At 32.7% G+C, this 21,949-nt stretch overlaps 1 protein-coding gene across 2 annotated transcripts; it reads left to right on the top strand.

The window, feature by feature from the left end:
• Nucleotides 1–12,915: 12,915 nt before the first annotated feature.
• LOC145949176 (carbon catabolite repressor protein 4 homolog 1) lies at nt 12,916–19,975 on the top strand. 2 transcript variants are annotated; one of them, XM_020380017.3, is made up of 12 exons: nt 12,916–13,415; nt 15,995–16,739; nt 17,160–17,246; nt 17,327–17,410; nt 17,491–17,577; nt 17,679–17,768; nt 18,006–18,059; nt 18,138–18,229; nt 18,317–18,431; nt 18,542–18,686; nt 18,772–18,929; nt 19,333–19,686. In XM_020380017.3, the coding sequence occupies exons 1-11, from the start codon at nt 13,258–13,260 to the stop codon at nt 18,918–18,920; spliced, it is 1,806 nt and encodes a 601-aa protein (XP_020235606.1). In that variant the 5' UTR covers nt 12,916–13,257; the 3' UTR covers nt 18,921–18,929; nt 19,333–19,686. The 2 variants fall into 2 exon arrangements, with proteins under 2 accessions (XP_020235606.1, XP_020235602.1); XM_020380013.3 differs by lacking the exon at nt 19,333–19,686 and adding an exon at nt 19,796–19,975 and having other exon boundaries at nt 12,919–13,415.
• Nucleotides 19,976–21,949: the final 1,974 nt, after the last annotated feature.

Below are 21,949 nucleotides of genomic sequence, written 5' to 3'. Positions count from 1 at the left end.
TTTCCTGCACCATTTTAGAGGTCATTCATGCATGTTGGTTAGTCCTTGGCATGCTCCAAATTTGTGTTGAAATTTATGTGTTATTTGCTTCCTACACATACATGATTGGCCACCTTTCCATGCACATCATTACATGATTATTCCTTTGTCCTTTGTGCACATGTGTGAGTGATAAATTTTGTGTGTGAGTGTTGGAATATTTGAAAAAAAATCTGCACCAAAAGAAAATAGTACAAGACACACTCCACTCACAAAATGCTTCTATACCCACTCATGTGTTGCCACTTATCTCTCTATTTTTGACTCCTTATATGTGCTACATTTTTAATCACCCACAAGTGTAAAAACCAAGAAACATTTAAAAAGAAAATAGAAGAAAAATCTGGAAAGAAAAATTGAAAAAAAAACGTGACCAAAAAAGGCCAAAAGAAAACAAAAAAAAAAACAAAAGGATTTGTTGCTAGTCTTGTGGACATTGACCTAATTACCCTTGCACATTGGAGTTGGACTTGGACTGAAATTTTGGACCTTATTGGACCCTTTCGAGACACAAAACCGTGGTTGGACCTTTACCAAAAAGGACTTAAAATTTTACAAGTGCTAAACCATTAAGTTTCAATTCCATTCTAGTGCCATTCTAGGACTTTTCCTTTGTGTGCGAGCCTTTTTTATTGTGTCTTAATTTTTGCTTGTCTTCTTTGGAACTCTTAAGTTTGTCTCATTAATATCTCTTTGAGTTTATCTTTTTAATTGAGCATTTTCAATTTTTATTCCTTTGGCCTCCTTCTTGTTCTTGGTTGGTTTGTTATCTTTGGGTGTAGGTGAAGTACTACCTCCAAGAAACCCTTAGCAAAATTTCTTTGGGGGATTGAGTGGAGATTAAATTTGTGGGAACCAAAGTTCTTTCGAAAAGGATACCATATCTCAAAGAGTGCAAACACCAAAGGAGAGGACTAACCTAGTTTGTTCCTTGTGAAGGGGAGCCAAATTGGAGGAGTTGAAGACTTTTAATTTTCTTTCTTTCTTACTTGTTCTTTCTTGCTTAATTTTTGGCCTCTTGTATTTTGGGCCTTGATTTTCATTATTTTTGGGTTGTAATTGGCCATTTTAAACCTTATTAGTTGTAGGGTAACTCAAGTAGTGCTTGTGGGAGTGGCTTGAATACCACCAAGGTCACTACAAGCTCCCACCCTAGGGAATCCGACTAGCATATGCTTTAAGTTGCTTTCCTTTGCATGTTTTATAGCTTTTATAGTATAATTTTTTAGGCTCTTTGTTCTTATTTGTTTCGTTTAGAAGGCTACAATTTTCCTATTAAGGGGGCCGTGCACACACACACACTTAATTTTTGTGCAAAATTGTTTTTGTAAGAAAGGTCACAAAGGGCTTAGTGATTTTTACTTGAAAAGGCTTGATTTTTAAGTGATTCTTAGTAGTCCACCTCCCTTGATATTTCACTTTGTACACATAAGCCTTTTGTACCAATCTTGCACCCTTAAAAACTTTTTGTAAAAACTCTTTTTTTCACTCACTCTTTGTGAAAACCTTTTTGAAAACTTTTGTGAAAACCTTTTGGATCAAAGATGAGTGAACATTCTAGTGTACATGGTCATAATTCATATAGTAGTAGGCCTAGTTTTAGGGATGAGCTTAGAGAGTTAATGGAATATTTGAGAAAAAAAGAGGAGGAAAATTTAAAAATAGAGGAAGAATTGAGAAAGAGAGAAAAAGAGAATGCTAGAAATAATGAAGAAATAAAGCAACTTCTTGTAAGGTTAGTTATGGGAGGGGAAGTTAGTGGATCCAAACCAAGGGTCTCTCCACCTAGGTCCCCAAGAGGCAAAGGGGTTAAAATTCCTTCAAGTGTGCATTAGGAGGAAGGGCATCATACCCAACCTCCAAGTGAAAGCCTCTATAGTAGTCATCACAATGATGATTACTATCAAAGACACCCAAGACAACCTAGGCATGGGGAGTCTTCCAATAAAGAACCCAACATCACTCTTCCCTCATTTTATGGCAAGGATAATGTGGAAACATACTTAGATTGGGAAATGAAGTGGAACAATTATTCTCTTGCCATGGAATAAGTGAAGAAAGGAAGGTTTCTTTGGCAACCCTTAGCTTCTAAGGGCATGCCATGTATTGGTGGACCTCCTTAGAAAAGGAGAGAAGAATAAATCATGAGCCCCCAATCCAATATTGGAATGAACTCCGTAGTGCCTTGAGAAGGAGGCATATTCCTCCATACTATGATCGAGAACTCATGGATAAACTTCAAAGATTAAAACAAGGGTCATCTAGTGTGGAAGAATATAGGTAAACTATGGAGTTGCTAATGATGAGGGCTAGGATTAGGGAGGAAGAGAGGACCACAATCTCTAGATTTCAAAGTGGTCTTAATCTTGAGATAAGAGACAAAGTTGAACTTTTACCATGTAGAGATTTAAATGAACTTGTTCAACTTTGTTCAAGGGTGGAGCATCAACTTAAAAGAAAAACTTTTCGAAAAGACTTCACTCCCTCTTATTCCAAGAGTTTTAAGAAGGAGGGCCACTCTTCCCAACCTTACCCCAAAGAAGAAAAAGAAAAAGAAAAAGAAAAAGAAAAAGAAAAAGAAATCATCTTTCAAAGCATCTTCCAAAGACACTAAAACAAGTGACATCAAGTGTTTCAAGTGTCTTGGTCATGGGCACATTGCTTCACAATGCCCCACCAAGAAAACCATGCTTTTAAAGGGCCAATATCATTATAGTAGCCTTGATGAAGCTACTTCCTCATCTTCAAGTGATGAAGAAGAAGTTTTAGAATCCGAGGAAGAAATCTTACCTTGTGAAGGAGACTTACTATTAGTTAGAAGGCTTCTTAGCAATCAACCTAGTGAAATTGACCAATCTCAAAGAGAGAACTTGTTTCAAACAAAATGCAAGGTTTTAGAAAACACTTGTTCTCTCATTGTAGATAGTGGGTCTACTTCCAATTGTTGTAGTACTAGATTGGTTGATAAGCTAGCCTTAACTACAAAACCTCATCCTAAACCTTACAAAATGCAATGGATCAATGAGGAAAGATGTATTGTAGTTAACCAATAAGCAAGCATACCAATCTCTATTGGCAATTATAAAGAAGAAGTTTTATGTGACATAGTGCCATTAAAGGTTAGTCATGTCTTACTTGGGAGGCCATGGCAATTTGACAAGAAAACAATCCAAGATGGCCTCACAAATAAAATAAGTTTCGAACACTTAGGAAAGAAATTTATGTGGTGTCATCTATCACCTTTACAAGTGAATGAGGATCAACTTAAATTGAAAGCCAAGAAAGATGAAGAGGAGAAAAGCAAAAACAAAAACAAAAAGAAAAGAAAAGAAAAGAATTCTCCCTTTGGAGAAGAAGAAGGGCTAGGTTCAAGAGAACCTTAACCCTTGTGCCATCCTCATTCTTTTGGTACCAAAGAAAGATGGCAATGGAGGATGTGCACCAATTTTAGAAATCCATCAATAAATAAAGCATAGGCACCCAATCCCTAAGGTAGACGATTTGATGAAAGAATTGCATGGGGTCACCATAATTTTTGAAATTTCCTTATGTGCTTGGTTGGTAATGCCTTTTGGCTTCCTCAATACCCCTAACACTTTCATTCAACAAATTGTGTACTTAAGGATTGCATAGTTGAGTTTTAAGTAGTTTATTTCCCTAATTATGGTCTCACATCTTTTGAAGGTACCAATGGAATGGATGAGCTTAAAGATTTGTGGTCAAATCCTTCTCAAGAAGGAGGGGATGATGGAGGACCATCCTTGGAGCTTCATGTAGGACCCATCACTAGGTCCATGGCTAGGAGATTGGGAGAAGACAGGGGAGATAACACCCTAGAGACATGCTTCTCATGAATAAAGTATATTAATCACTCTCCTAAGCCTTGTTAGCCTAGAATTTATCTTTTATGCCTATTTTGCCCTTGTCTTTAATTTTCCCATTTTTACCCTTGTATTTTGGGTATCTTAGACATAGGAATTATTTTACTTGTATTTCCCATTTTACCCTTGTATTTTGGGGTATCTTAGTCATAGGATTTATTTTTACTTGTATTTCCAATTTTACCCTTGTATTATGGGGTGCCTTAGATTATAGGATTTTATTTTTTTGGACTAGGGTATTTATTTAGGGCCTAGACGTATTTTTTTTTGTGAGCATTGATCTATTTTTGGACTTGGAAAGGCTTAGGCCCAAGTAGAGGGCACCTAAGTTGCATGGTCTTATCATGCACCTAGTTGTAGCTTAGCCAAACCCAAAGATTCCATCCTTGGCCACCAAGTAGCATCTAGGGTTAATTTGGGTTTCATTTGGAGTGCATTTGGCATTGTAAATTTCAGCCATACACTCCCAAATGTAACCCTAAATGCTCTCTCCCCTATAAATACCGTAAACCATGCACCTTGTAAAGACTTTAGAATATATGAATTTGAGTGAGCCTTTTGTGCCTCAAATCCTCTCCTTAGTCACTAGGTATACACGGCCTACCCCTCCTATCTCCTCCCTTGAGTGAGTTTAGGGTTTATTGTGTGGCCTTCATCTCCACTTGGTGAAGTGAGCCAACCTAGAACCACTTAGACACCTTCCTCCTCCCTTTTCTCATATTCACCCAACCACCACCCTTCACACCCACCTTTCTTATTTCTCCACCCTTGAAGGAAAGTCCAGCCCCTAAAGCCATCATCTTGGTCGTGGCAAGGAGTCTCTCTCCCACCTTGGACATTTTGGTCTCTCCCATGGTGGAAGGAGTCCATCAAGAAATAGGTTATAATTATTTATATGACACCCTTACTACCCCAACACATATATATAAATAATTCTTGTAAATAAACTAAAGAATAAAATATTCAATGTTGGTAAAAGGGTTCACATAAAACCTTCAAAAATAACCAAAATAATTAAAAATGAAATTTAGAAAGTAAAACTTGAGAGTTTACAAATTACTTTCAAAAGAGAAGGTATAACTCTAAATACATATACAAATTTAGCCTAGAATTCTCTATCCCATTGTCACAATATCAGAGCACACCCACAACTCAATGGTTGACATTCTAGATGTCACTCATAGCCGGATCTTCCTCACCTAAAACATCCACAAGTTATACGGTGAGAAAAGAAAACATCTATATGTAAAGCACATACAAACACACCACAACATAATCTCTTCATAACTCATTACATAATGAAATATTTACAAGCATATATATATATATATATATATATATATATATATATATATATATATATATATCATAATTTATCAATCATTCATCGTCTTCACATTTCAATTCACAATTACATCAATCCATCACAATTCACACAAATCTTACAATTAACATTATGACAAGGCCACGCCACAACTGACATAAGTGATACGGGTTAGTTGCCTCACTCATCCCACACCATGCCAGGGTCACGCCCTCCCTGTAACATCACTTACCCAGGGGCCGTGCCATCCCTAGTCATTGATGTGAGGAACCACAATCACATCACAATCCACACAATCTCTTGCAATTAACCCTATGCCAGGGCTGCCATATTTGACATAAGTGATATGTGTTAATTGCCTTACTCATCTCACACCATGCTAGGGTCACGCCCTCCCTGTAGCATCACTTACCCAGGGGTCGTGCCATCCCTAGTCATTAGTGTGAGGAACCACAATCATAATCATATTCACATTCATCACATCTCATCTTTATAACTCAATTCCATATCACATACATAACAGATAAGTCCAACAAAATAAGGGTTTACATACCCCTCAAGCAATTCACATCTAGATCATCAATTCTTATCAATCAATACAATAATAACATTCATAAATTAATATAAAAATAAATGAAATTATCAATTTAATATAATTTTAACACAAACAGTAAAAACCCCAATTGTTCCAAAACCTAGCTCACAGGCACTTTTCTACAATTTCGTTCTCCCTCTCAAATCATCATTCTTACAAATTAAATATATATTTCTAATCCTCAACACATATAGAATCTAATGGGATCATCAATTTCTCAAACAGAAATAATCCAATTTTTCCAAAACCTAACTTACAGGCACTTTTCTATAATTTCGTTCTCTCTCCTAGAGCATCATTTTTACAAATAAAATATATATTCATAATCCTAAATTTATACAGAATCACATAAAATAAATAATTCTCCAAACAGAAATAATTCTAAAATTGCTCATAATCCTAAGGGACTCTTCCTCTACCCAATTTCCTCATGTAACTCTACATATAAATAATCCCTTTTTCCCCCGTACCTTGATATGTAGAAGCTGAACCTACACAAGATCTGGTTGGTCTCCCTCGCTGGGTTCCCCTCGGTCTGAAGCAGAAAGTAGAGGGAAAGAAGAGAGAGCAAAAGAAAAGAAATCAGAAAATGAGAGGTGTGCCTTTTGGGAGTGGCAGAGCACTCTATTTATAGGTATCAGGCTTCGCCAGAACGGCCCATTCCAAATCCAGAACGGCCCGTTCTGGACCCTTAACTCACGACTAAAAACTACATCCAGAACGGCCCGTTCTCAAACCAGAACAGCCCGTTCTAGGGTGCATTTAATACTCACAACGGTCATATTTTGGAACGGCCCGCTCTTAACTCTGGAACGGCCCATTCTCAATTTGGGAACGCCCCGTTCCAATTTGGGAATGCCCCGTTCCCATCTAAAATTTGTAGATGATTTTTGTATTTTGGAACGGCCCGTTCCAGTTTGGGAACGGCCCGTTCTGGGATACAAAATCACTCTCATTTTAGTCATTTGGAACGGCCCGTTCCGATTTGGGAACGACCCGTTCTGGGCTACTAAACCACCCTGTGAATTACTAAATTACCCTTATTGAGCTTCTAGGCCTTCGTACATTCTATGAAAATTGGGCTGTTACAATTTAAAACACAACAAACCGCAACTTAATTAATATCACAATATGAATTCACATAACCATACAAGTCAATACAATAATTCATTCACATACATTATGTAATGGACACGAACTACAAGTAATCATGCATATGGTGCCAATCAAATCAATCACGTGGTGTATTGTTGTAAGACAATACACAAAGTAGCCTAGAAATACATGTCGGGTGACACCCTCGATACACTCTCACTAAGAGGATATACAATTAGGGTCTAGGTAGGAGAGCAAAGCTGCACAAGTTCTACCTCAAGCACAAATGGGCAAAATTAAGGTTTCACAAACCCATTTGTCCTTATTGATTAATCCCTAAGCTTTTACACTAGGAGGTTTTCCTTGACAATGTATTCCATATTGTACCCTTCCAAAAGCATTTATGCATATGATGCAAGCCAAAAAAGACCCTAATGCATCATCATATTATAACAATACATCTTACAATTGTATGTTAATTCACTTGTTACAATAATCTCATCAATATACCAAGGTAGCACATCATTCACTTGATCAATTATTCTCATTCATAATGTTAACAATCTTACATACATCAATTGGCATTAACAATAAACATCATAAGGATCACATTACACCCATGGAAGTTAGTAGGTGACATTACATGCAAAAGAGAGGAAAACACAGACTACAAAAATAGTGCTCAACGTAAGACTTTAGAAAGCATCCTTTACTCTCTGATTGAGCCACACTCAGTTTGAAACTCACACTCAATGTGGGTGACATAGAGAGCAATCCCTACTCTCTACCATCGTGATGCTCAATGCTGAAAATGACGCCCAACATCGTTTCCGCGAAAAGCAACCTTACAACTTGGGATTTTTGTATTCTTTTCTCAATCCATCAATTTAGATACTCAATCAATAAAATACTCCAAAATAATAATCTTATACATCTAAAAAGGCAAGGATTTCACATAATTACATACTTCTATTAACTACTCACACAATAATACCTAAACGTATTCCCTTAGGGTTCTTACGGGAACCCACATGCAATCCAAAATACACAAATATTGGCTTAATCATGAAATTCGAAGCATAAAAAAAATACACAACACCAAATAGAATAATGAGGAATCGTAAAGGAGACCAAAAACACATAATACAATTAATTGAAAAAACTACATTCATAAAATACAAGTAACAGATAAGGGATTAGAGGTCAATCTCACTACCCAACATACATTTCATGCCTAAAGCGAGACTACTCACTCTCCTTTACCTTGATGAGCACTAGAAGAAGGAACTGGTTCTTCGGGGTGATCTCCCACTAGTTTTGGTTCTCTAAAGCCTTTAAAGAGTAAGTGTACATTAAAAGAGTAAAAGAGCATAAAATGAAAAACTAATAAAGAACCCCTTTTAAAAAATAACTCCCTCTTAACCTAATAATTAAAATAATTAAATTTAGTTATAAAACTCTCCCCTCAAAATAATAACAAATAATTAAATCATTTAATAATAAAATTTTATAATATACCCATGTAAATATAAAAATAATTAAAACAATTATCCAAGCCAACCCAATATTTATAACAAAATACAATAATTAATAATTAACAAAATATAATTTTAATATAAAAATAGCATGTTACATAAAAAGACTTTGTATCAAAAGAATACTTGGTTGTTATAGTCTTTAGAGTTTGTGTTAAAAAAATACTTGAGTGGTTGATTGAAAAGGTAAGTCAAAGAACACTTAAATTTGAGTCAGAAGTGGTTTGGAGAAAAAATACTTGTATCTTTGTATAAGATAGTGAAACTTGAGCTAGTTGAATCAAAAACTAGATATAGTCTCGATGGTTGAGACGAACCAATATAAAAATCTTTTGTGTTCAATTTCTTAACTCTTTGTTTGCACTTCTTGATAAATTTACTACTTCATTATTTTTGAAAAGTGTGAGTTTTTTTTATTGACATTATTCAACCACTTTTAGTGTCTCTCTTTTCTCCATATTACTGAATTTGAAGACTATTATGGTTATTGTATTTGAAATATTTTAATATTATCTTGAGAGTAATGGGTGTCATAGAGTGCATATAAAATAAATATTATTTTCCTAACATATTTTATTTTATACCCAATATCAATATTTGAACTCTGAACAACAATTTAATTCATAATTAAAAAAAGAACTAAGTAATCATCGAAATAAAGGTGTTACTAAATAAAATCCAACTCATATTGATGACCAAGTGTTGCAAATGAAAAATAAAAATTATCAAAAGTAGAATACAAATAAAATGGAATATCAAGAGTTAAACAAATATACCCAATACAATTAAAATTTAAACTTTTCAAATTTGATAAATATACCTTCAAATTTTCTAACCACAAATTTGTATAATAGATCAAAGATTAAGGAATTGATAAAACATGTGAGATTTGAGATATGAGAGAAATCTAGAAAGGTAAAAGAAAAAATGATATAAATTACACCAAATGTATCATACGTTGATCTTATGGTCAACATGTTGTTACTAACAACTTGATTGTTGGTATTAACATTCAATATTTAATGGTGTTATCATATCATTATTAACAATTTAGTTCCCAATGATGATGATATTTTGTGATTCTTTATTTTTAAAAAAAAAAATATATAAAGTGGGTAGTTACTTACAAAAGATAAGTAATTTTTAGACAAAAATAATATTGGAAGAGAAAAAATAATTTAAATTTCTAAATAAAATAAAAAGGTAAACAAGTTAATATAAAAATGGGGATAAATTTAATTCCTTAAAGGAGTATTTTCTTTATAACAAGGAAAAGAGACACTTTATGCCTCTTAATTTTTAAAAAATAAAATAAAATATGGTAATGAGATAGACTTTTGTGAGTAGTTATTTAGGCAAAATTTAAGAAGTTATATATTTTTCTTTCGTAATATATAAGGAATACAATAATCAACTCAAAAATTGAAGAAGAAAAAAAACGGTTACATATTTTGTTTTCTCTTATAATAGGTATAGACCATGTAGATAATAGTTAAATTGTGGGTGAACTCTAATGTAAATAAAGAGTATTATTGACACCTACAATTTTAACTTTGTAACTCACAACTACTTTTATGAATTTCAAAAATATGTTCTCAATTCTTAAATTCATAGAAAATATTACAAAGACTATAATAAAGATTGAACTTAAGTTTTCACACATCTATTTCAACCTCTTTTCCACAATCATTAGACTAATGTTAATGGTCTATATGATTGTACTCATTAATATCATTAAGAATTTTATTGATGACTTTATTATTAATAATATGCACTCATTATTTTACTTTATATAATGTGAAAAATATTAAATCCTAAATATTTTAAATACATTGTTTGTCATAAAAGTTATTGATAATTTTATTATAGGTAGTTATTGATTGTTACTCATTTTAATATCTATGTCTTAATTTATATTTTATTTTTATTACTCTTTATTTATTATATTTCTTTTTTTTTTTTTACATGACTTTTATGTTTGAAGCTTATTTTTTTTATAATTTATTTAATTAGTCAATAAAAATTAGGATTTTTTTTCTATGTTAGACTATTAGTGCATTTATCATATATAAAAGTTTAAATTTTATAAATCTTGTCTTTGTGGAAAAACGGTTACATATTTTGTTTCCTCTTATAATATATATAGATGATATAGATAATGATTAAATTGTGGGTGAACTCTAATGTAAATAAAGAGTCTTAGGGCATCTCCAATGGAAGCAACTCATTTGAGTTGCTTCATGCATTGAAAAATGAAAAAAGTGGTCCCAAGTGTGCCATGTCAGTATTAAGCAACTCAAACACAAATTTACTCCAATGGTAAGAAACTTTAAAAAATTTAACTTTTAGAATTTTTTTTCTAATTATTTATGAACCAATTTTAAATTTTTATTAAAAAGGGTAATTTCACTACAATGAAAGAAAATAAATTACGAGAAAAAATATACAATAAGTAGATATTAAAAACAAAGTAAAATAATAATAAATGCATAGACATTATACAAAATTAATTTTCATCATTATTATTTCCAAAACGTTCCCAAATATGTTTAATAAGATTTGCTTGAAATTTGGTAAGGAACGGTTGCTTGAGGAAGCAACTCTCTCTCTTCTTCAAGCAACTCATGTTGCCACGTCAGAGTCCTCCAATGGTAAGAAACCGGGACTTGAGTTGCTTCATGGGACAAGCAACTCCCATTGGAGTTGCTCTTATAGACAACTACAATTGTAACTTTGTAACTCACAACTACTTTTATGAATTTCAAAAATATGCTATCAATTTTTAAATTCATAGAAAATGTTACAAAGATAATAATAAAGATTGAACTTAAGTCTTCATGCATCTATTTCAACCCCTTTTCCATAATCTTTAGACTAATGTTAATGGTCTATATATGTTATCAATGACTGTACTCATTAATATCATTAAGAATTTTATTGATGACTTTATTATTAATAATATGCACTCCTTATTTTATTCTATATAATGTGAAAAATATTAAATCCCAAATATTTTAAATAAATTGTTTGACATAAAAGTTATTGATTACTTTATTATAGGTAGTTATTGATTGTCACTCATTTTAATATCTATGCCTTAATTTATATTTTATTTTTATTACTCTTTGTTTATTATATTTCAGACTTTTATGTTTGAAGTTTAATTTTTTTTATAATTTATTTAATTAGTCACTAAAAATTAGGATTTTTATTCTATATTAGACTATTAGTGCATTTATTATATATAAAAGTTTAAATTTTACAAATCTTGGTTTACATAAATGTTTAAGTTGTTTTTATTTTAATCTTTTTAGTTTAATACTTTATTTAAATTTTTTAAGATCAATTATTTTTGTTTTGTTTTCCACAAGTTTTGGTTATTTTTGTTTTTAATTTATTTCGTTTGATGATCAGGTCAATCTAACGATAGAGACTAGATCAAAATAAAATAATTTTTTTTTATACTAATAATGAAAGAAAATTATTTTGTGTTAACCATCTATTTTCAATTTTACTTTTAACTAGTGTTTTAGGACATGCAATGTTTAGATTAAGTATTTATTATATTTAAAAAAATTTATAATAAATTATATATAAATAAATATTATTTATATGCATATAAATCATATTTAAATTTTGTATAAATAGATATTTGAATCACATAAATTATATTTTAGATTTATGATAAATAATTTATATTATAACAGAATATTATTTTTATTTATTAATAATTTATTTTAAAATATTATAATTTAATTCATAAATAATTATGATAAATAAAAATTAAATTAAAATAAATCTCTAAACATCCTATTATAAAAAAAACTCTAAAAATATTTTCGTGCAAGATAAATATTTGTATTTAATATATAAAAATTGATTAATTACCATAAAAATAATTATATACCATAAAGAAAACTATTCATCAATTAATTAAAAAAAATTATTTCCAAGATATTTTTTCTATTAGTCAGAATAAGAGTCATTTATTTTACATGAACATGATCTAAAACTCATAATCAAGGACTAAGTTATACTCAGAAATTATGATTATTTTTTAGCTAAATATTATTTAAAAAACAAAACTTAGATACAGTTATGTTATTTTTTAATTAAAATTAAAATTTTATCTTGATATTATATATTTAATTTAATGTAGATTTTATTAATATACATATATATATTTATTGACAAAGTAAAAGTTTAACTCTAATTAATTAGCAATCGTATTTCAAAAAGTTATAACTAAATTTTGTCCTACTCTAAAAAAAATCATTTGTTTTAGAAACAAAGTTAAAAACAATAAACTCTTTATTTTACGCGAACTAAACAATATGAAAGCCAAATTTTATTTATACAGCAACAAAACTTATCATTCATGTAATTTTAGTCATTTTGTAATAGTCCACACTCCACCCCAGCGTACCCAAGAGCCACGAGAAAAAAAGAAATCCAATAATTTCTCCATAAATAACAATAAAAAAAAATATCTCATCACCACCCTCTCTCTCGAATACAAAGAAACCGAAGAAAAAAAAAACACAAAAAAAAAAAACCGAAAACACGATTACTCGCACTTCCGCTGCAGTAAAACCCTAATCCAGCCCCGCCATCAATCATCGATCCGTCGTCGTTTGCAAGGCTGGCGGGTAATCGGGTGAAGTAATGGCGGATCCGCCAGGTATCCGCCGCCGCGTTCGATTGTCGATAGGGTTATTGAGCCGTGACGATTGTTATTGTTATTGTTGTTGTTGTTGTCGAGAGAAGGAAGAAGAAGAAGAGTGAAGCATGCTGAGCGTGGTGCGCGTGCACCTTCCTTCTGAAATTCCCATTGTTGGCTGCGAACTCACACCCTACGTTCTCCTTCGCCGCCCCGACAAAACCGTTTCCACCGACGATGTGCCTGAAACCGCCCCCTTAGATGGCCATTTCCTGCGTTACAAGTGGTTCGTTCCTTTTTTTTTTTTTGTTTTCAAATTAACGGTGTTTGACTTTCGGTCAAAGAGAAATTGGATCAGTATCAGTATCGGCTTTTGTTCTTCACGTGGTTTGCGTGCTAGTGCTAGGGCTTTTTTCACGAGTGAACTGTGTTTTTTTTTTTAGTTGAAAAGAAGTGTATGAGTTAAAATTTGTTATTTATTTATTTTTGTTGTAATGATTGAATTTTTTATTTTTTTTAAGTATGTCTTGTGTTAGGTTAAAAAAAAAAATTATGTTGAATTCTTGTAGCTTGTAAGCTACAATAGGTATGAAATGCATTGAGGATAGGATGAAAGCTGGTGGTGATGTGAATTAATTGAATGATGTAGTTGGTGCTAGGGTTGTCCTGTGTTGGTTGCATTTTCGGAATACAATGTGGACTTAGACTGTTGCGCATTATATGATTGTTTCCTTCCGTTTCAGTTTTGTTGATTTCATTTGTAAAATATTTTGAAATTTCATGATTGATATTCCAAATGTTGTCATGGCAGTATGTAACTAATACTGAATTGCATTAATTAAGTGGTGATTTGTGGTCTGCTTGTTTAGTCATTATCTGTGTTAACAACTTAACCTTAACATTACAATTACAATAACGACAAAATGAATCTTATCTCACTAAGGGTCTGTTTAGTAAACCTCTCTGGAAACACTTTTAGGAGAGAAAAATAGGAAGGTAAAACGAAAAAATAAAATGAGTTTTTTCATTAGTTAAAATTAGCTATGTATAAACTTATTTGAAGAAGCTTTCTCTTATTAGCTTCACTAAAATCTTACTTTTAACTCATGCATAAGCTAATTTTAGCTTATAAAAAAGTTTATTTCAACTTCTCTTCATATTTTTCTCTCCTATAAGTGCTTCTAGAGAAGTTTATCTAAACAGGCCTTAGGTGAGATCAGGTACGTAACTAATACTGGATACTGGATAGCATTGATTAAGCAGTGATTTGTGGCCTGCTTGTTTAGTCATTTTCTGAGGTAACAGTACAATAAGGACAAAAAGAATCGTATCCCACTAGGTGACGTCAGCTACATCCATTACAAGATGTCATTATGTTAGGTTAAAAAATAACATTTTTAGGAATATTAATGACAAGGAGATCCCTTTAATAATTTCTTCCAATGGACTTTTTTCACGTGTCTAAATCATCTTAACTGATTTTCTATCACTTTTTCCTCAATAGGTGCCACATTAATATTTTCTTGTATATAATCATTCTGTATTTTTTTCTTTCTTGTATAGTCACACACTAATCATAACATACTCATTTATGCTATTTTTCTCTTGTTTTGTGCCTTTAAAGTCCAACATTCGCTGCCATTGAGTATAGCTAGTCATACAGCACTGTGCAATAAAACTTCTTTGACTGCTAGTTGTGTATCGGATTCTTCGCTATCTAGAAGGAAAACCAGTAAAAGGGCTCTTCAAAAAAATGAGAAGAGAGGAGTCAAGGTGTATATCAGTGTTGATTGGGCAGGATCATTTATAGATAGGAGGCCTACATCCGGGTACTGCAGATTTCTATGGGGTAATTTGGTCTGAGGAGGAGCAAGAAGTAGAGTTCTACTGCTAGAAGTAGTGCTGAGGCTGAATTTATATCAATGATTCAATGGCTCAAGGAATTTGCAATGTTCTGTGGCTCAAAAGAGTTTTAGAAGAATTGAAGAGGACAATGGATTTTCCCATGAAGTTGTATTGTGATAACAAGCCAGCCATTAGCATTGCTTACAACCGTGTTCAAGATGACTGAATGAAACATGTTGAAATTGATAGACACATCACAGAAGAAAACTGGAGGAGGGAATAATTTGTACCAACTAAACAACTGAAAAATATCTTGACCAAAGGGCCTTAGAATTAGTGAGAATAAAAGTCATTCTCTTTTTTCAAAACTTGCTAAAATTGCAATGTATAATCTATATTACTCTTAGTTAAACCCCTTGGATTCCGATGTTCATATCCAAAGCACAAGTTTCAATTTAAGGTTTTCCCATGATTCCTTAATCAAAACTATATCATAATTGACAAAGCATGTTTGTTGGGATAATCTTGTGTTTTTAGTAAGCACATCCAGTACTAGATTAAACGGGAACGCAAGGCGGACAATATCCAATAGTTTTTGAAATTCTTTTGATTGCTAGGTTATGGTTTTTGGTGCAAAAAACTGAATAATTAAAGGCTGCTCAATTTGTATAAGTGTGTTATGTAGATAGTTTTCGTATTTAATGTTTCCTCATGGTTAATTTGTATGCATTCAAATGATCATGTGGAGAAAGATATACTTCAGGTATGAGTGCCAATTGCTTTATTTGTAACTTGAAACTGTCATGATCATTCAAATGGTCAAGTTTCAAATTCTATATTTTAACACCCCATCTTTTTTTTTCTTTCATGTTTTGGGTTAGCTGGTTTGTTCTGGATTTTTATTGTCACTCATAAACCATGCACATATTTGTTACCTCATGGTTATAGACTAGATGGAATATAAATATGATCCCAAATATGTTGTTTGACCCTATATTCTTTTGCTCTTCATTTTGGCAGGTACCGTGTACAGAGTGATAAAAAAGTTGCTGTATGTAGCATACATCCATCAGAGCAAGCCACACTACAATGCCTAGGTTGTGTTAAAGCCAAAATACCTCTTTCCAAGAGTTACCATTGCACAACAAAATGTTTTTCAGATGCATGGCAGCATCATCGTGTGTTGCATGATCGTGCTGCAAGTGCTCTCAATGAAAATGGAAATGAGGAGGAGGAGGTATTTGGGCGCTTTAATAGTACTGGGTCTGGGGCAATTAATTCCAGCTTATCTTCCTCTGCATCAAGTGCTAGCTTTACAAATGGGGCTGCAACACCTTTGTATCCAGCAGCTATCACACAAAGAGGTGGCGAAACTTGGTTTGAAGTTGGACGATCCAAGACTTACACCCCTACTGCTGATGATGTTGGCCATGTTCTCAAGTTTGAGTGTGTTGTAGTTGATGCAGAGACAAAACTTACTGTGGGGCATGTTAACACCATACTAACTTCACGTGTCATTCCTGCTCCCTCGCCTATTCCACGCCAACTGATACCTGTTGATGGGATGGGGCATTTAGATGTGGATGGGCGAATGACATCTTCAGGAACTTTTACTGTTCTGTCATACAATATATTGTCTGAAGCATATGCCTCAAATGATCTATACAATTACTGCCCTTCATGGGCACTTTCTTGGCCATATCGCAGACAAAATTTGTTACGAGAAATTGTTGGTTACTCTCCAGACATTATTTGTCTTCAGGAGGTACATGAACATGTTCTTTCTTCTGATTTTGGTTGAAAAACTTAATTTAATTACTTGGCTGTTTAACTTTTTTAAGGAAAATGGTGTTAAATTAACTAGAGAGGAAGTTGGAGTAGCACTTATTATAGAAAGTTGATGCAGCCTTAATATAGTAGAAGACTTGTAGTTGTAAGGAGACTAAATTAAATGATTTAGGGTTGAGGCAGAGGCATAAACTGTAGGAGAAAATCATTAAAAGAATTTAGAGGTCCATTTTTGTTGTCTATAACCATGATTTGTGTAATGCTGGAAATTTGTTATTATCTATTATTCTCTTCTGATCTATACAAGGTCATAACTCAAACCCATAGAAATTTATGATGTCACCCTATATTCCATTTGCTTTTAGTATTAGCTAACAGACAATATTTTGTCCTCCAGGTTCAAAATGATCATTTCGAGGAGTTTTTTTCCCCTGAACTGGACAAACATGGCTATTATGGTCTTTACAAGAGAAAAACTAACGAGGTTGTTGCAATATACTGGTCTTTGTGATCACCAATTTTAAAAAAAAATTAAATGTTTACCTGTTTACTGTGGGTTTACAGGTGTACAGTGGCAATACAAATACAATTGATGGCTGTGCGACATTTTTCCGTAGAGACAGATTTGCACATGTGAAGAAATATGAGGTTGGGACTTGGGAATTGATTGTGTTTGGTTGTTCAATTATGTTTGTACACAAACTAGAACAGTGTGTGCTTGCATGCAGGTTGAATTTAACAAGGCTGCACAGTCTTTGACAGAGGCTACAATTCCAACCACTCAGAAGAAAACTGCCTTGAATCGGCTGGTTAAGGTGGCTTATTTTTCTTAAGATTACATTTCAATTTTGATTTTCAGAGAAAAAAAAATTATTGTCTCTTGGAACTGTTACTTACCAAGTTTTCTTTGTATTAGGATAATGTTGCACTAATAGTGGTTCTAGAAGCAAAAGTTAACAATCAGCCATTTGATAATAATGCTGGGAAGAGACAGCTTCTTTGTGTGGTAAGCTCTTTCATGTGCATTTTTTGTTTAGCATTTTCTTTTATTGTCTATTCCATTTGTTTATTGTTCCCCAGTTCCATGATTGTTGTTGCATTCGAGAATTTTTTTATCTGTTGACTATTGTAGCTGTTTATTTATCTGATGGTTGTTGATCTGATATAAAATCTCTTTACAGCGTATAGTACCAGTCCTGTTTTTATAAGATCTACTTTTAACTCATTCTTGTGGACTTTTCAGGCAAATACACATGTAAATGTTTCCCAAGATTTAAAGGATGTGAAACTCTGGCAGGTAAATTATTTTCTTTAGTTTGTTCACATTGATCAATTTGTTTTGAATATTACAGTTTCTAATTTTCTCCTATTTTAGGTGCATACTCTCTTAAAAGGGTTGGAGAAAATAGCTGCAAGTGCCGACATTCCGATGTTGGTTTGTGGAGATTTTAATTCAGTTCCAGGAAGGTTTGATGACTTCTTTTTCTTTATGGAAACAATCAATGTTTTTGTTTTTGGAAGAGTGTGTAAAGGTTATTCTGAACATCATTGCAGTGCACCTCATTCACTTCTTGCAATGGGAAAGGTAGATCCTTCACATCCTGATTTAGCAGTTGACCCGCTTAACATTTTACGTCCTCGCAGCAAGTTGGTTCATCAGTTACCACTGGTAGTATTAATTGAACTTTACACCATTAAGTTCAATTTTACTTCTGTATTTATTTTTATCTAATTTTCACCTGATTTAATGTTATTGGTTGTTTGTAACTTCAAATTTAGGTCAGTGCGTACTCATCTTTTGCAAGAACAGTTGGCCTTGGATATGAGCAGCATAAAAGGAGACTGGATGGTGGATCAAATGAGCCTTTATTCACAAATGTCACTAGAGATTTTATTGGCACTCTAGATTACATATTTTACACAGGTGAGCATGGTTTCATGTCATTGTGATAAATTAATACCTATATCTTAGTCACATTTTGATGACGTGATATGGCTTGTGGTTTCAGCGGATACATTGGTTGTGGAGTCATTATTGGAGTTACTGGATGAGGAGAGTTTGAGGAAGGACACTGCACTTCCTTCACCTGAATGGTCCTCAGATCACATAGCTCTCTTAGCTAAGTTCCGCTGCTGCAAGAATAAATCTAGGCGTTGACAGTTTAAGGTAGGCACCATCCTTAACCCCATTCCCCCAACACACACACACACCCAACTTGATTATAAATTATTGAGAGAGAGAGATCAATGGGCAGTAGCATTTTCATTTCTTTTTATCATTTTATGGATGGTTCAAGGCTTTTTCAGCTGGGAATTGGTAGTTGGAAATTCATTTATGTTGAAACTTGAAAGTTTTCACTTTCATTAGCTGAAGGGTGACAAGGTTGTGTGAGTGTTAGAGTTGAGAGTAAGGATGTAATGGATTCAAATAATGCTAGATGGAGGAACTTGGCAATAGTTGAAGTAGGGCCTTACAATTTTTGTTTATGAAATAGAAATCACTTTGCTGACAGTGTCGTAAAAATAGAAATCAATTTTTGTTGACGTTTGGCACCCATATTATACTGCAGTGTATCTGACTCCTTAGGATGCTGTTTTCCCTTTGGCATTTGAGGAATTTCCAATGCAGGCAGCCTTTGAATCCCTCCCCCCCCCCCCCCCCCCCCCCCTCTCTTCCCCTCCCCTCCCCTTTGTTGAACTTCTTAAACATGAGCAACGTTGATATTGTCCCAGCTGTTTGTCGTGCAAAGAAATGTTAACTGACATGAACACTATGGAAATTGTCATGATATGAAATAGGAGCCACTCTTTCATTTAATGTCTTCTCTGAGATTATTCACTCCTCAAACTTGTTTTCACCTGACCTTTTGCTCCACTGATCTTTGTAAAATGCCGATTGAACAAATTTGTTGTTTTTTCCTGTCTTTTTCACCTCTTGCTCCAGTACCACATTCGTACAAGTTTGGGTGTACTTTTTGTCTTAAGGTTTGTATTGGTTAATAATTTATTGAAGATGATTGTGAATCCTTGTAGGTCAGTTTCAGAGACACAAAGAAAAAGGCTGAAAGAAGCATTTGGTTGGTAAGGTTTTTGTAAAAATGGTAGATCATGCCTGTCTTTTCCGGGTGTCTCCATGTGGGGTTCTCTCATTGCAATGATCTGCTATGTATCATGTCACCTTTATCTCATAGAAAAAATTATGATTATGCCTTATTGACTTTGCCTCTATATTCCTCCCTACTCCCAAATCTTCATAATTTTTTCCTTTTAAAAGGGAATTTTCTCACATGCTTATTGGCTCCGTACATCCTAGTAAACAACTGAAGTCCTTTCAATCTAGGGGCCTAGGGCTCGAAACTTGGATAATTCTTTTTATTTTGCCCTGTCCGTCAGAAACATGACATATTTGGAATGCCATAATTGATAATGAAGTAGAGGAATTCAACACAATAGGAAGGTGAGTTGCTTAAGATTGGCACGAGATCTAAACCGTTGCTATAATTGTAGCAACATAGGAAGAGATACTCGGTGATTGTAAAAAAGGGTATGACAAGTTAAACACTTGATTTTTCCACCCGTGTTACTAGAAAATCATTTGCATTTTTTCCGATTATAATTCGATGAAATGCAATTCATATTTTTGCTGAATGATTTCTGCCGAGAACCCTCTATTACAATCAAACCTTTGACTGCTTTGCCACCGTTGATCACTATAATTATTGAAATTACTGTTGCCACTTAAATCAACTTTATTTTATGGATGTGGTGTGTATGATAATGTAATATTTATTTTGGATAATAATAATAATAATAACAACAGATGTTTTATATATTACTAGGATCGTGTGCCTAAATGTTCATATAGGCCGATCCAACCAGAACTACCATTAAATGAAGGCATGATTTCTTTTAAGATTTGCGGTTTAAATTAATGAAGCAAGAGTAATTTAGTCCGTCGATGTTTTCAAAGTTTAATTTTTTTTTTTTTTCAATTTCCTTACAAGTTTGTATAGAAGGAAATATATTAGTAAAATAAATATCTTTCTAAGTTCAAATTAATTTATGTAAGTACAATTTAACTTTTAGTTTTTAAAAAAAAAATTGTTGTATTGAAGTTAATTTTAATTTCTTAGAAAATAGTATAAAAGGTAAAAATTATTAAAATGAATCCATAATGCAAGGTTAAATTATCATTATTTCTTATTTTTGTCGTATTTTTGTGTAATTTGAGTTTTGAACAATAGCCGCAACGCAACACAATGTAACCGGAGAACGGGAGTTAATAAAATGCTTGATTAGAACTAGGGATGGAATGGGATGGAAAAAGATGGAACAGATAGTTTTTTAAATGGATTGGATCAAAATAAATAATTAATTTATGTGTATCTATTAAAACTTCATTTAGTAAATTCCATCATCCAACCAATTTAAAAATTAAAAAAAAATTAATTTAATAATTTCAAGAGAGTGAGTATTTCAATTTTAAAGTTATGCGATATTTTTAAAGTTATGCAATATTAGCTTTCAAACAAATAATATATCGATAAAAGCATTTGTTTTTATACTTTCACTTTTTTAAAAAGAAAATATTAAATTACCATTATTTTAACTTTTTTCCAATCTAACACGATCATCAACTAATATCTTTATGTTCTTGTTGATCTAATATCGAAGGATTTGGTTCATCATTCTCTGATAAGGGATCCTTGCATTCTTTCAATCCAAAAGGTATAATTTTATAAGTTTTTGTTATAAAAGTTGTCTTCTCTTTGTTCCTCTAATCACTCTAATCACAACAGATCTTATTATAACCTGGAAAAGCATCCATAAATGACAAGAATATATACATGAAATAACCATTTGCTAACTTATCAATGCATGGTAAAGTGTACAAGTCCTTTGTGCAGTGCTTGTTTAAATCTATGTAATTTACATACATTCTCCATTGAAAACTCAGAATCTTGTAAAAAAAATCAAGGAACTAAAAGTAATTATCTCATCACCATTAGAGATGATGAATGTAAATATCGGTGTTATAAATGAGACTGTGTTATTGAATGCATAGTGAAGTGAAAGTGGAGGTGGTGGCAAAAGTTGTTTCATTGTTGGAGTGAGAGAATGATGTAATATAGACATCTCCAAATACACTTAACATGGACACCTATCTTTGACAATAAATTGGAGAGT

Source organism: Cajanus cajan, chromosome 7 (genome assembly GCF_000230855.2).
Source record: "Cajanus cajan strain Asha chromosome 7, NIPB_CcT2T_4, whole genome shotgun sequence".
Classification (NCBI taxonomy): Eukaryota; Viridiplantae; Streptophyta; class Magnoliopsida; order Fabales; family Fabaceae; genus Cajanus; species Cajanus cajan.
This window is presented reverse-complemented; position numbering and strand designations above follow the sequence as displayed.